We start from the raw sequence: 16764 nt of genomic DNA, 5'->3' as shown, positions 1-16764 counted from the left end.
GACGAATCAGAAGCAACTTTTTTTTATTAAAACAATCATCGCAATGAACATATACACTCTGCAAAAAATGAATCGCAAAAAGTGATTTTAGATGTATATTTAAAAATCATATAAGTAATCAACAGATGGACATTCATTGTTCAGAATTGGCACCCATCATTGTCATTGACCCAGGTTCCAGACACTGAACAGTAGATTTTTAAGTCAAAGGTAATCTGTTTTCAATATCTTGTGTGGCCACTATTAGGGTCCAAAATTGATCGGCATCGTCGTCCCATGGAAGCAATCAGATCCCGCATTGTGGCTTGGGGAATGTTCTGCAGTGCTTGTGCTTGCAGTAAGATTGTGATGACATGCAAATGAAAACCTAACAGTTTTTAGCCCCACACGTGATGTTGCACGTGCATGTCTTGTTTGTGTGTTTGGCGCCAGAGGTATCAGCACCTCATTCTTTCCACACAAACCAATCCCAATCCCATTCCAAGCAGAAATGACCAATTGTTTTTTTTGTGTGTATTAATTGTGTATGGATGTCGGCAACACTCTGTCCGGTATTAACGGTCTACTACTTTTGCGTTTCTGTTTTTGCGGAGGATATTATTGTCAAACCTAAGTGAGTGAGTGAGTTGGGTTTAACGCCACTTTTAACAGTATTCCAGTTATATCGAGGCGTGTCAGCTTAATGTGGGAGGAAAGCCCGAAGTGATGCAGGTCTCAGACGTTTACCACTTTGGTGACACACACAAGCACGGGTATGGTGCTGACAAACCCAGAAACATGATCTGGGCGAACCAGGATTCGAACCCACAATCCTAGGTTTCTGGCGTGCCCATGGGACGCAACTCTGCACAGCGAATCGCGGCGCCTTAGACGACTGGGCCACCCGTGGCCCCGTCAAACTATGGTCTCATATGCACCACGGACCTATCATCTCCATTTTTCTCACAAGAAAGAAAAAATTGTCCCCACTAACTTTAAGTCCTCCTCTGTTGACAGTCTCAGTCCAAACGCGAAATTTTGTCATAAATGCAGATGAAGTATTCTGTGATGTTATGCATAAATGCCTCAGGGTTTTGGCTACTTTTGACTCTATTCCTGAGTGCTTTGTAATGGCCCTAATTAAAAATCCACAGATATAAAATAGAGTTTCATTTTCCGCCGAGGTCAGATCTTTAGCTTCGTGTTCTGCATCATTCTGTATACTTGATATAAACTTCGTACACACAGCATCAACCAGTTCATCCAACAAGCACTGACTTAGCATGTGTACATTCCAGTCACTCTCTTGTGTGTGTAATTTTATTACATATGCAATTGATCACAGAACTTGGTGTCAGTTCTTACTCTGTGGAACTGTGCCCACATCTGCTCTCTGCTCGCCACAAAGGAGCTGCTTTTTCCCAATCCAGAAAACAATGTTACAAATGTAGGTGTCAGGTGGTCAGTTATTTGAGCTAGGCATGACTCTGAACCAGAAAGTAAACTAGCAATGTCACACATTTTCCCCTCACATGCCAGATCCGACTTGTGAATTTCATTATGAGCTATTGCGTTTAAAGAATTGCGGACAGACTCCAGCATACATCCTTGCAATTGCTCAGTGCTGAAGAAAACTTGATTTGAGGAACTTGTCAGCGTAGGAGGTGTGGTCGGTATTGTCTGCTGGGTCTCACTGGTAAGCTTGTAGTCAGGAGCTGGAATTAGTAATAATATCCCTTATGATATGCAATCAAAAGAACCTTTCACCAAGTATATTAGTTTAAGGTTGAATGTATGGTGTTAACATGTAAATGTAAACATGTATCAAGGCATTTATCCAGTATGTTTACGAAGTGCCTGTGGCAGTCAAATTGTGGAAGATAATCGTTATTCTGTTCAAAATAAGGATTTCCATATTTTTTTAATTCATAGTTATTTTACAATTGTATTTTGAGATTGAATTGAATCCAATGATATAAAACTAAGCATTAACACATCACGATGAATAAATAAAAAGTAATTGAAAAAGCATTCTAACTCATGCTTCTTAAATGATTAGAGTTTTCTCTGATACAAGTATTCTGTTCATATGTAATGATTGCAACATTGAAAGTGTATACACATGATACAAGAGTCCCAAAATGTTAGTTCAGTTATTATTCTACGGCAGTCAAATTAATGTATCCATGGTCAATGTGTTAAGATTAGATTAAATGTATACAAATTAAGATAGATACACACATGATAAAATACAAATAGGGTTACTTATTTCTGAAATTATATTAGTCTGGAGGACAAAATTGCAATATGTAAATTGAAGAATCTATTTATTCCACACATTATAACATCTTGGAGTATCTGCTTTCCTCTTATAATTATATGCCTATATTTTACCATTATTCATATTATACCCATGGTGGTAATTAGCCAAATTGTGCCCTGGGACTTTTATGTAAGAATATATATGTAAATAAAATATGAATATATGTTTGAACAGAAAACTTTACTGTTTTGTGATTTTCATTACCTCGTAAATCGGATCTTCCGTGTGCTTTGATCACATGGCCACGGAATCCAGAAATTGAACCGTAGTCTTTGCTGCACAAAGGACATCTGTACAAAGCTGCAAAAGTCTTGCCAGGTCTCTGGTTTTCGCCAGTCTTTTGCACCTTTGAATGGCAGTCATCGGACGTTGAATCCGAGTTTCTATCCACTTCATACTCTGTGTACTCGCCTAGAAGTACGGACAAATCCATATCGGAGTCATCCCAGTTGACGAAATCGGACATGTTGTAGTTGTTACGAGAGAATCTGAACGCTTGAATATGTATCCGTATTAGGTTAGGAATGACGATAATGTTGCAAGGCATTGTATATATATGGTCTGATATCTCGATCATCTTAATTACCGTTTCCGTGTTTAATTGATAAAAATCTGATGCACATGGGACATATGTGTTTTGATAGCTATCGATCGCCACACATGCTATTAGCCGGATGTTTTGGTAACCAGGGGAAGTCAAGTTAAGCCCTACTACGCATGCGCCATAAGCTGTCCACATGTGGTTGGCATCGCGTCTGCGGGATACCGATAACATGGGGCTCGGATTTCAATTAGCGGATGCGCGGCAGAGATAGTTTCAGGAATTCTGTATCGTTTCCCATCCAGGTTATACAAGTCCGTGTATGCACATTCATGGTGTGTTTGTTAAATTGATTACAATCATCCTATACCTCTCAAACACATGGCTCCGACGAGGTTTTATGTGCTCAATCTATACCCATAACATTTACTGTATTTGCTATGTGGGCTGTCATAAGGCACTGTATGAATTGAGTTCATATTACGTCAACAACTGGTTTGTCGATTTAAGCTGCGGTAACATATTGCGGTAACACATTGTGTCAAACTGCAGTACCATCTTTCAATAATGTAATTGTCATATTGTGCGTGCACGGTGTGTAGCGGTGGGATGAGGTGCGTGCGTGCGTGCGTGCGTGCGTGCGTGCGTGCGCGTTGTGCGTTGTGCGTTACGGTTGTTTTTTTGTTTGTTGTTTAACGCCGCACTCAGCAATATTTCAGCTATATGACGGCGGTCTGTAAATAATCGAGTCTGGACCAGACAGTCCAGTGATTGATATCATGAGCTTCGATCCACGCAGTTGGGACACGATGACATGCATGAACCAAGTCACCGAGCCTGACCACCCGATCCCGTGAGTCGCCTCTTACAACAAGCATAGTCGCCTTTTACGGCAAGCCTGGGTTGCTGAAGGCCTATTCTACCCCGGATCTTCACGGGTCACCTCATCACGGGAATGTTACTAAATAAAAACATTAGTGTCATACAAATCTCCAAATCATAAAAATATATGGATATGAAACATGAAGTAATAACTGTTTATTTGTAATATCGGTTGTGTGATTAACACCTGTACATCTGAGTACATCCATAAACATCTGGTGGTCTGTTCACAAATCTGTCTCAGCTAATAATTATTAACAACGGGACGTCACAAATACGTTGTATGTAAATTATGTCGTGACGTTGCTGATATGTATGGGGTCGCCCACTTTGTCATTCTTTTTATTCGGGTTAAAAACCTGCAACGGACGATAGGAGCGCACTGCTTATCCATAGAATAAAACAACATTCAACTGAAACAACAGATGTTGTTTACGACATTATGCTGTCCTGATTAAGTGCAAAACACAAGGGCGAGTAAATACAGTTGGACACAATGACTGTAGGATACTGATTTTATTTAACATAAAATGAGGATGTTTGTGCATGTCTCTGGGCGTCTAGCTATTGAAACGGAGAAACTGAAGAAATTTCGCAAATTGACAATCATTGATGCAAAATTCATCCTTGAACCCGGTCGCGTCATGCCAAAAGACGTTAAAAATGGTACTTGTTGTTACTCTGTCTGGCGTTCGGCATTAAGGGACTAAAACAAGGACTGGTCGGCTCGGGGTCAGTATACTGTGTCTGAGTGGGATATTCATGTTAAACTGCAGCATGGTATCTCAGTGTGCTAGCACTATATATCGGCATCAGTCCAGCTTAGTACAATCAGCCACACACACACACACACACACACACACACACACACACGTGCATGCACGTCGCTATTTTAGTGCAACAATTTCACCCAATTTCACCTAACCTAACACCTCAAGACGCCGCAAATGTCACAACAGAGTTGCGTCCCCTTACTGATGGCTGCCCCTGCAAAAATGTTTAATCGACTCCCAGATTTAATTAAATTGGTACATTTCTACAATTTCGGTCACTTTGAGTTTTCCGCCAACAGGAAACACTGTCATATTACCGAGACACTGATTTAGCAGAGGAAGAAGATACCTTTGCCCAAGCTCCTCACAGCCATAACCCGTTCGCGAAGCTCTCTATACTATCGCTGCCACCAGTCAAAACTCCCCACAGTGATAGATGACCATAACCATGCTTGGAGTTGAACTCGCAACCGACTGACCGTTATATTTACAAACAAGTGACGACTGTCGTGACGCCGAAATCACTTAACCCTGCTAAATTACTTTGTTTGTTTATCAATATCATGTTATTGTTATTGTAAGAATGTAAGGGAGAAGTTGGTTGATTTTCCATTGGTCCGCAGTCTCGAACCAATCTGATTATACAAACAACAAAGTATACTACTCAAAAGATGTTAAGGAAAACCTGTTTCATTCATATTACTATAGTTAATTTGTCATGCCATGATAGATGAACTATAGTAATATGAAATAATCATCTGGAAAACATGGTCAGTCGTAAACCTTTTCAAAATGAACTATGATGGCATTCCCAAAGACATAAACAAATGTATGAACGTTAGAGGGCAAATTTCAAGAATCTTGTAATGGCCGCGCCCACTCTGGTGGCTGCGATGTTAACGAGGGTATAACGAAGGTGTCACGCGCTAGGGAGGAGCTTGACCTTGCAAAGGCAAGGGACGCAACTCGTGCCCCAAAGGCAAGGGACGCAACTCGTGCCCCAAAGGCAAGGGACGCAACTCGTGCCCCAACAGGTGAAGACATGTCTCATCAAAATCCGATCTCGGGCAGTTGCCACAAAATCTGACATCAAACGCCGAGACGTATCTTATCGGAGTAACATATTTGATTCAATTGGATTGAAGATTTGTTGATCATATGCATTCGGCTCCACTCGGCTTTTTCCGTTACATTCATGACATATCGGACTGAGATGAGCCGAGTGAATTATACCACGTTTACTTCTTTGAAAGACTTCACGACGCCGTGAGGACGGAGCCTGTACAAGACAAACTCCATGATGTGGATGTCGTAGTGCTGTAGATAGTGGAAGGAGATGGGGTAGTCGCTCATGGTGTCGGTACCCTGAAAAAAACGAAACGGTGTAACTAATAAAAACAGGCTTCGGTTCGCAAATCCTGAGATCATTTATTGTCTCATGTAAATCGTAAAACATGTTTTTCCATATTCTTTTGATTTGAGCTGGAAATTTAAGGTCTCTGATATATTTCGCATCTTTCTATGTAGCACGCATCATCACATTACGAAAGACGCATCTCATGTACCACGCTTTAACACATTCTGAATGACGCATCACATTATGAATGACGCATCGCATTATGAATGACGCATCACATTATGAATGACGCATCACATTATGAATGACGCATCACATTCTGGATGACGCATCACATTATGAATGACGCATCACATTATGAATGACGCATCACATCACATTCTGGATGACGCATCACATTATGAATGACGCATCACATCACATTATGAATGACGCATCACATCACATTATGAATGATGCATCACATTATGAATGACACATCACATTATGAATGACGCATCACATTCTGGATGACGCATCACATTCTGGATGACGCATCACATTATGAATGACGCATCACATCACATTCTGGATGAGGCATCACAATCTGGATGACGCATCACATTCTGGATGACGCATCACATTATGAATGACGCATCAAATTATGAATGACGCATCACATCACATTCTGGATGACGCATCACATTATGAATGACGCATCACATCACATTCTGGATGAGGCATCAGAATCTGGATGACTCATCACATTCTGGATGACGCATCACATTCTGGATGACGCATCACATTATGAATGATGCATCACATTCTGGATGACGCATCACATTATGAATGACGCATCACATTATGAATGACGCATCGCATTATGAATGACGCATCACATTATGAATGACGCATCACATCACATTATGAATGACGCATCACATTATGAATGACGCATCATATTATGAATGACACATCACATCACATTATGAATGACGCATCACATTATGAATGACACATCACATTATGAATGACGCATCACATTCTGGATGACGCATCACATTATGAATGACGCATCACATTATGAATGACGCATCACATCACATTATGAATGACGCATCACATTATGAATGACGCATCACATCATGAATGACGCATCACATCACATTATGAATGACGCATCGCATTATGAAGGACGCATCACATTATGAATGACGCATCACATCACATTATGAATGACGCATCGCATTATGAATGACGCATCACATCACATTATGAATGACGCATCACATTATGAATGACGCATCGCATTATGAATGACGCATCACATCACATTATGAATGACGCATCACATCACATTATAAATGATGCATCACATTATGAATGACGCATCACATTAAGAATGACGCATCACATTATGAATGACGCATCACATCACATTATGAATGACGCATCACATTATGAATGACGCATCGCATTATGAATGACGCATCACATCACATTATGAATGACGCATCACATTATGAATGACGCATCACAATATAATGTATAAAGAACGTACCTTCCTGTATCGAGCTCCCATGAAATCACGGTACCACTGTTTCACATCACCAACAGCATGCAAGTCAGCGCGGTCGTAATGGAACCTGCTTTTCCCAAAACGGTCCGTTGTGTCTCCGATCTCAACACCGAGTTGACGCAAACAGTAGCCAATCTCCTTATCCTCTGGACCTCCAGGGTCCGCGCAAACGCTTCTCAGAAGCGCAAGATCCCCGTAACGTCGAAGAGCCTCTCTGCTGAGGACGTAGCCGGCCCCTCCGCTGTTGTAGCGGAGGTATTGAGTGTCATAAGGGTTATAAAACTCGCCGAAATAAATCGGTAACTCAGGATTCTCTTCACTTAAAAAATATTTTAAATTTTCCATAACAATGTAAGTGTCATCATCCGCTTTTAGAAACCAATCAGCGTCATTTAAATGATATTTGTGGATGTATTTGAGGCAGGTGAAGGTTTTGGCAGCGAGGAATCTCTTCCCTTCTTGTGTTCTTAGATCTATGGCGGCGAACTCGTCATCAATGCCAAAGAAGAGTAGCTTATCACAACGTTTTCCCCAAGTTGCCCGCAGAGCTCTGGCCTTGACATTGCCGCCATCTCGGATCATGACCCAACACAAGATCCGGGTTCTGTTCAGCACTGCCCGGGCCAGTCTGTCGTCACCTGTGATGTCAATGTCACATATCAAGGTCAAGGAAAAACTATGACTTATTAAATTAACAACGTATTTTTGTAACAATATAACTGTCACAAAAAAGTGATAAGAGTGAGTCGAAGACATTTTGCAAGAACCAACTGGATCGATACTACTGTAATACCATTGTTGTTTATGATATCAAGGACAGTGTTATCGATGCGATGAATATTATTATGCTGTAAACCTGATATCACGATTCAATAAATATCCACATGAGGTCACATGGCAGGATCCGCTTAAAATAAGCTCCGCACATCGATGCGATTCCAACTTGCTCAATAAATGGTTGCCCAATCTTCCCAAGGAATTTATATCAGGGTTTTCCAAATGCATTAAAATCTGCTTTTTCACTCAGATACGTGAGGGGTCACGTGTGGACCAGTCGTCTAAGGCGCTGCGATTCGCTGTGCAGAGTTGTGTCTCTTGGGCAAGCCAGAAACCTAGGATTGTGGGTTCGAATCCCGTCTCGCCCCGATTATGTTTCTAGGTTTGTCAGAACCATACCCGTGCTCGTGGGTTTCACCGAAGTGGTAAACGTCTGAGACCTGAATCACTTTTGGCTTTCCTCCACATTAAACTGACACACCGTGATATAACTGGAATAATGTTAAAAGCGGCGTTAAACCCAACTCACTCACTCACTCAGATACGTGAAGAGCTCCATACAGGGTCGTGTCCGGTGAACTCTGAGCGAACCCTGACCATCCAATCTAAATGAAGGGTGGGCGGGTTCTTGAGCCAATCAGATTTCACCTTACTAAAACAATTCAGCTTCATTTTATACCATTTCGATTCGGAAAATTAAATTTGTAATAATTGAAATCCCCTAATAACTCAAATATTCATCCGATTGAACTCCCGTTTGAGTGTATATGCCATGGCGCTCAGAAATGACAGGGGATAACAGCTATCTACAACGCGCGGGCGGTAATTATGGATTGTGCATTAGGAACTGGCCGACTGGAGTTCGTTTCCGAGATGCAGATATGAGATATGTTAGTCTGAATACTTGTCTGACGATTCCCGACGGCGATTGGCTGATTAGAAAGTCCATCTGGCGCGACTTGTGGTCGAGGTGTCGTTAGATTTCCAAGTAGGGAGATCTCGTATCGGAGAATAAGATGTCTTTTTAGTGCTATTGTCTTTTTTCTGACGTATTGACAAACATGGCTCCCGCAAAGATAAGTATCGGTGATGCCAACAGTGTTGAGTGAGTGAGTGAGTTAGGTTTAACGCCAGTATTCCAATTATACCACGGCGTGTCAGCTTAATGTGGGAGGAAAACCCGAAGTGATGCAGGACCCAGACGTTTACCACTTCGGTGAAACCCACGAGCACGGGTATGGTGCTGACAAACCTAGAAACATAATCAGGGCGAGACGGGAATCGAACCCACAATCCTAGGTTTCTGGGGCGCCCAAAGGACGCAACTCTGCACAGCGAATCGCGGCGCCTTAGCCTAGACGACTGGGCCACCCGTACCCCCGTACACACACCGTTATGTCTATTTTTATTTTGAAACTGTAACCAAATACGATAATAGTTGCGTCTCACGTACAGCACTGCTGAGTACCGAATACCCTAGTAACTGACCCCCGAATCCTGAGTACCGAAACTGAAAAAATACCCCCGCCCCCACCACAACCTCAAAAGTACACGTGGGCCTCGATGGAGGCGGCTGGCATTCGCGAAACGGAATAGCTTTCGTTAACAGTCAGCTGTTTCACTCGCCAGGGCGGTTGACATTGTCAGCCTGTCAAGGAAACCTGGCCTGCTGATCAATTGTCGTATAGAAGGAAATTCTGATTATTGATCATATTTGAAATAGAGCTTTCTTTGTGGTACCCGATAATCGAAATGCCTTCATACTGCTGATTGTTAATCATTTGTCACTATATAACAAATGGGACAGTTAACGGTAGTGAGCCGGAAAAGAGTGAGTGATTGAGTGAGTTGGGTTTAACGCCGCTTATAACATAATTCCAGTTATATCAAGGCGTGTCAGCTTAATGTGGGAGGAAAGCCCGAAGTGATGCAGGTCTCAGACGTTTACCACTTCGGTGAAACCCAGGAGCACGTGTATGGTGCTGACAAACCTAGAAACATAATCGGGGCGAACCGGGACTCGAACCCACAATCATAGGTTTCTGGCGTGCCCAAGGGACGCAAATCTGCGAATCGAGGCGCCTTAGACGACTGGGCCACCCGTGCCTCCGAGCTCGTACCTCGTCTGTTTCAATTATGAGGCAGGTATTGGAACTTAATTAATTTCGGCAGTTGACCGTCCCAGGTTTCACCATGACCCGGAAGGAATATAGGATCTAGGAGCGCCCTGTTTAAATGGATTGTTCAGCCTGTGCCAATTAGACATGATTGTATCTTGCTGCAAAGTTCTTATACACGATCTGTACATGGTATTGTTATATGACAGGCTGAGTGAGTGTATTTTATTGTTTAACAATGATAACAATTCTGCTATGTCTGGCCGTGCCTTTTCCTTTTGCAGTCCACAGTTATAGAACTCTTTGCCTTTGAATCTGAGAAACTCTGCTTCTAAGGAAACGTTTAAGTCTCTCCTCAAAACCCACTTCTTCACTTCAACTTTTCAATAGATCTCCTGATTGTTGGCATATGTACATAGACATTACTTTTTAACTTTGTCACAGCGCCAGTGAGCAACTGTCGATGGATATTAGGGGCTTTACAAATCAATTATTATTATGAGATTCGGTAGACGCTCATTGCAGTGTGTTTAGATAGTGATCAGCCGTCAGGAAGTCACAATATTTAATCGTAAACGTGCTCCACCTGCACCTATGTTAACAACGGAGTTGGTTGGTTGGTTGGTAGGTTGGTAGGTTCGTTGGTTGTTCAACGCCGAACTCAGCAATATTCCAGCTATATGAAGCAGGTCTATAAATATTCGAGTCTGGACCAGACAATCCAGTGATTGACATCATGAACATCGTTCCACGCAATTGGGGTACGATGACATGAATCAACCAAGTCAGCGAGCCTGACCACACGATCCCGTTTGTCGACTTTTACGACAAGCATAGTCGCCTTTTTACGGCAAGCATGGGTTAACAACAGCGAGTTGTGTGCATACATAACATGTGGAATAGCAAGCTCTGTCGCATTTCACACGTCCGTTAACCTCTCAGAGCCGGGGAACGAAATATCTCCATTGGGATCTTTGTTGTTAATCTACAGGAGTGAGACGTCCATTTTTTGGCAACAAAAATCAACACTGACCTTGACCCTTCTTAACGATGTATTCTAACGCGAATTGTAAAGTGACTTCAGTGAGTGACCTTGAACTTCGATTTTCTTACGAATGACGTAATAAAGAGATTATTTTTTTCCTTCTAGAGCTAATGTCGTAAATATCAGATTCTTCATTCGGTGAAGTATCTACTTAATATGCTCAGATAAATATGGTAAAAGTATTTCTTTACTATATACATACATGGGTACAACGTGTGAAAACCATTACTGCTAAAACTGACGTAAGACCATACTCACTCACTCACTCACTCAAATAACGTGTACCCCTCCGCGCCTTTTAACAATGATATGTTCGTGAGTGACATTTGACATGAACATGTGGATATTCTATTATATTTTGTTGTTGATTTCTTGCAGATCTTAGTTTTAATAGGAAATATGCCATATGCTCCGTCCGTCATTACTGCAGCTTGAAAGTAGTTCCGGCAAAAGGTCTTGTTATCACAGGATATATTTCAGCCGAGTGACATATCGATTACGTTTTTTAAATATGCAGTATTGAATCTAAGACTAACACGTTGAATATTGTAATACAGATAACATGCACAGTCAGCATAATGTGCAATGCCACATTTGACATCACAGACATCATTTATGACGTCATGCGGGAACTGTTTTTATTTTGGCAGGTACCATAAAGTTCAGTGTGGATAATTAAGAAGCATAACCTTCTTGGGTAGACCTTACTTAATTTTACAAAAATGGTTTTTTCTTCGCTTTTGTTAAATCTCGTATTATAACACACGGCAAAAGTATTATAAAGGTATCTACAAACCACCATCACTCCTCTTCTCTTCACTCAGCAATCGCTCCAGTGTGTCTTCCTGCAGTTGCTTCCCTTTCATAAAGCCGGTATTTCTGTTCGCCGCCAGATGGGGCAGCACAATCACCATAGTAACAAAACCTAGGACGAAGCCATAGACTACAAGAGTCAGCCTTGATGTGAAGGCCAGTCTTAGAACAAAGTTTTTGAATATCTTGTACACTCTCATTTTAAGAAATCGTTTTTCGCATTATCTATGATGGTTTGCGAATCGATACAAGTCATTTAGAAGCAATCGAAAATATCTGTTCATTTTAAATCAAGGCCATATCAAAGTCTGCAGCGACTGACGTATTTTCGCTTCAACGTATGCCACGTTACAACTGGAACTGTAAGATCCACGTCCTGATAGAAACATATTGAATATACACAAACTTTTTAAATCGTACAACAGGAAGTGTCGCAGCTCTGCGTTCAAACCTTAAGAACAAGCAGTGAATATGATCGTATCCGATATCCAGGCTATGGCTCGTTGTCTTGTGAGTTGTATCCGACTAAACAACCCGGAACATTATAAATACTCTCATCTGACATTACTTCGACACGTCCAAGCATCCCAAACTCGTGTGGCACAATATAGACATGCAGTATGAATATCCTATTGACCGTCATTGTTCAAGCCGGCGGTTTTGCCCGCCTGCCGCAGATCAAAACATGGCGGCGGTGGCGTCAGCTGGCGCCATTGATCTGCCGTCACTTAACGGTATTATATTGGCCGAATATGCAGCTGACGCACATCTAACTCCGCTTTGACTGATACACTATTATACACTCGTTAAAAAAGAAAAGAAACGCACATGTAGTATGTAGTTCCTTGAACCTGACTACACCAAAAATCCGGTATATAAATTAGATATATGTTATTTAAAAATGTTGGTGACCTGATATTCGAGTCAAATCGCAGACATTGTCGATTTGCAGCAAAATGCACGTTAAAGTTATGGCATTCGTAACTCGTGGTAGTGGCTATAAAAAGGCAAGCATAAGACAATAATTTGTCATTCAATTTTTCAATTTCGAAAATGCCGAGACTCAGCGCTGCCGATCGGAACATCACCATAAGACGTATCCAAAGAGGGGAATCGCAGTCTTCTGTTGCACGCCCCTTCAACGTACACCACAGCACCATTTGCCTCCTTTGGAACCGTTACACACAGTTCAATTCCACTGCAGACCGACCGAGAACCGGCCGACCAAGAGTTACCACCCCTGCACAGGATCGCTACATTCGACTGTTCCACCTACTTCATCGCAATGCCACAGTTACGGAGACTGCAGGACGCATCCCTGGTTTGAGGAGGATATCGGACCAGACTACCAGGAACCATCTTCGCGAGGCTGGAATCCGACCCGGAAGACTAGTTATCGTCGAGTGTGGTTTAGCGATGCCGTGTTTAGTTTAGCCGTGATTGCTGCCCGGGTCGGCCACACAAGATACTGAGTTCAGCACAACCTTGTGGCCTTATGTGACATGACAATAGACAGTTTTCAATGCCTATGAGGTAGTGACATATCCTAATCAATGCGTAGCATGATGGTATTAAAATATGAATATTTTAGGAGATAACAGTATGCTATTTAGCTCTATAACAGAATACTACGATGCTCTGATTTCTTACGAAAACGAATGGATATAATTGAATTACGTGAAAACGAGGTTGGCGTGGATCGATCCACTAGGTGTCAATCACTGGATTGTCTGGTCCAGATTATTTACAGACCGCTGTCGTATAGTTGGAATATTGTTGAGTGCGGCGTTAAGCAACAAAGAAACCAAGTTTCCAGACTTTGCAGTGCTTTATATCAAGCGAGTGAGTGAGTGAGCATGGTTTTACGCCGCTTGTAGCAATATTCCAGCAATATCTTATGAGTACAATGTTTGAAGCCCATTTCTGGTGTCCCCCGCCGGGATATTGCTGGAATATTGCTAAAAGCGGCGTAAAACCATATTCACTCACTCACTCACTCATAATACTGTTTCTGAGTGGCGTGTTCTTGTTAAACTGCGGCATGGTATCTCAGTTGGCTAGCACCATAAAATCAGCATTAGTCGGGACTAGTAAAAGCAGCCATACACACATGCATGTCGCTACATAAAAGCACTAAATTTGAGCGCGACGTTAAACCCTATTTCACCTCACCACACTTTTGATCTGGTTGGCAAGGTCTGTGAGAACTTTTGCAACAGCTTGCAGTGAAAAGAAAAGTACCATTGTTCCTTCTTTTAGTCTTTCCTTTGTTATCAGCTTGTAAACGATGTTTCTCAAATCCACTGGTCGGTGGTCGAAGTTATACCTATTATAACAAAGCTACAACGATGTGAGCATGTTTGTCTTTGCGTGTGTGCATGTATTATTGACCGCCTCCGTGGCCTAGTGGTAGAGCGTCCGCCCGGAGTGCGGAAGGTCCGGGGTTCGATCCCCGACCGCGTCACACCAAAAGACGTTAAAAGATGGTACTTGTTGTTACCCTGTCTGGCGCTCGCCATTAAGGGGCCAAAACAAGGACTGGTCGGCTCGGAGTCAGTATACTGTGTCTGAGTTGGGTATTCGTGTTAAATTGCGGCATAGTATCTCAGTGAGCTGGCACTATAAATCGGCATCAGTCCGGACTAGTACAAGCAGCCACACAAACACACACACGTACATGCTATATAAGTCGCTATATAAGTGCAATAATCTTGGACGCGACGTTAAACCCCATTTCACCTCACCGTACCGCATGCATTATTTTCCACATAAACTTATACCACCAAGGCCCACTTGCACAAAGCGATCTTAGCGCTAAGACTATTGTAAGCCTATGTTAAAGTATGGGAGTTACGATCATCTTAGCACTAAGATCGCTTTGTGCAAGTAGGCCCTGATGTTGCGAGGTGTGTCATACCGCCTGCTATGTTATTAATGACTAAATTTCAATGGAGCACATGCCGATGTGACGTAAAGCACAAACTCACTCACTCACTCACTCACTCACTCAATGGAGCACAGAGACAGGATACTCAAAATTAATATCATTGTGGCATATGTGTGTCACTGTACACTACGATGTAAATCTCATACCGCCAACCACTGGTTTGCCTGTCCTGAGCTCGATTACTTACGAAGACAGAGTTGCGTCCCTTCGGCACGCCAGGAACCGATGATCGTGGATTCGAATCCAGACCCGATAGGTTTGTCAGCACCATACCCGCGGTCTAGGGTTTCCCAAAGTAGTAAACGTCTGAGACCTGTATCACTTCGGGCTTTCCTCTCACATTAAGCTGACACGCCGAGATATAGCAGCGTTAAACCACTCACTCGATTATTTACAGCCAAGTGATATCGCTGGAATGTTGTTGACCGGTGTGTAAACCATGGCCAAACACTACTTTAGTCCTCTAGACAGTCATTCGTCGTGTGGGGGCACGGGTGGCCCAGTCGTCTAATGTGCCGCGATTGGCTGTGCAGAGTTGCGTCCCTTGGGCATGCCAGAAACCTATGATTGTGGATCCGAATCCCGGTTCGCCCCGATTATGTTTCTAGGTTTGTCAGCACCATACCCGTGCTCGTGGGTTTCACCGAAGTGGTAAACGTCTGAGACCTGCATCACTTCGGGCTTTCCTCCCACATTAAGCTGACACGCCGTGGTATAACTGGAATACTGTTAAAAGCGGCGTTAAACCCAACTCACTCACTCACTCATTCGTCGTGTTGCTGTGATGTTGCTGAAAGCTCTCCTCCATAAAAGTAACAAAAGCTATATGACTGCTGATCCTTTATTTCATAATGTTCATGTATGATATCATGTTACGACGTTGCCATGGGAACATGGCAGCTGTCATCTCCGATGGTTGATCGTGATATATACTGAATATACACACGTGTTACAAATACCAATAAATAACATTCTAGTTATGGAAAGCCACTTGCACGTCAGCTCTGAAAAGAGATAAAGTTCAATATGATCAAATTATTTATCGGAGAAACCAATCACCCCAAACTCAAACATAATTCACTAAAATCAATCGATACAGTCTGCACCAAACAATCCCGTTATTGATCTTATGAGCAACATTCAACAGCATGACCAAGAACGGTATAACTGAAGCACTGTTGGACCGGAGTCACCGAATATGTGTAGAGTTGCCCCCCCCCAAAAAAAAACAAAACAAAACAACAACAACAACAAAAACAAACAAACCAAAACAAACCAAAAACAAACCCAAAACAAAACAAAACAACAAACAAACAAACAAAAATAAAAAATTCAACAACAACACAAAACACACACACAGAAAGCGATTATACTTGTCGTAAGAGGCGACTAACGGGATCGGGTGGCCAGGCTCGCTCACTTGGTTGAAGCACGTCATCGATTCCAATTACGTGAATCGATGCTCATGATTTCAATCACTAGATTGTCTGGTCCAGACTCGATTATTAACAGACCGCTGTCATATAGCTGGAATATTGCTGAGTGTGGCGTTAAGCAACATACTTACATACATACATACATACATACATACATACATACATAAAAGATTGCTGGTCGTGTGTATGAATCCCATTTTCCAATGATTGTGAGAA

The 16764-nt window shown here is 42.3% G+C and overlaps 2 protein-coding genes and 1 pseudogene across 2 annotated transcripts in view; all 3 read right to left on the bottom strand.

Annotated features, from left to right (window-relative positions):
* Positions 1 to 907: 907 nt before the first annotated feature.
* On the bottom strand, positions 908 to 2931 carry LOC139470483 (uncharacterized; annotated as a pseudogene).
* A 1643-nt stretch (positions 2932 to 4574) lies between these two features.
* LOC139470190 (glycoprotein-N-acetylgalactosamine 3-beta-galactosyltransferase 1-like) lies at positions 4575 to 12756 on the bottom strand. Its single transcript, XM_071252502.1, has 3 exons — positions 12149 to 12756; positions 7396 to 8051; positions 4575 to 5863 (listed from the first exon to the last, which is right to left on the bottom strand). The coding sequence occupies exons 1-3, from the start codon at positions 12363 to 12365 to the stop codon at positions 5726 to 5728; spliced, it is 1011 nt and encodes a 336-aa protein (XP_071108603.1). The 5' UTR covers positions 12366 to 12756; the 3' UTR covers positions 4575 to 5725.
* A 3183-nt stretch (positions 12757 to 15939) lies between these two features.
* LOC139470307 (uncharacterized) overlaps positions 15940 to 16764 on the bottom strand; it is a 46456-nt gene continuing 45631 nt past the window's right edge. Inside the window, exon 28 of the mRNA XM_071252668.1 lies at positions 15940 to 16116. Coding sequence (XP_071108769.1) covers positions 16086 to 16116 — 31 coding nt within the window. The 3' untranslated portion in view covers positions 15940 to 16085. The remainder of the gene's footprint in view (positions 16117 to 16764) is intronic.

This window comes from Haliotis cracherodii, unplaced genomic scaffold, assembly GCF_022045235.1.
Source record: "Haliotis cracherodii isolate W230 unplaced genomic scaffold, xgHalCrac1.p SCAF_20, whole genome shotgun sequence".
NCBI classification, from domain to species: Eukaryota; Metazoa; Mollusca; class Gastropoda; order Lepetellida; family Haliotidae; genus Haliotis; species Haliotis cracherodii.
Note: the sequence above shows the minus strand (reverse complement) of the source record. Positions and strands in the feature narration are given on the sequence as shown.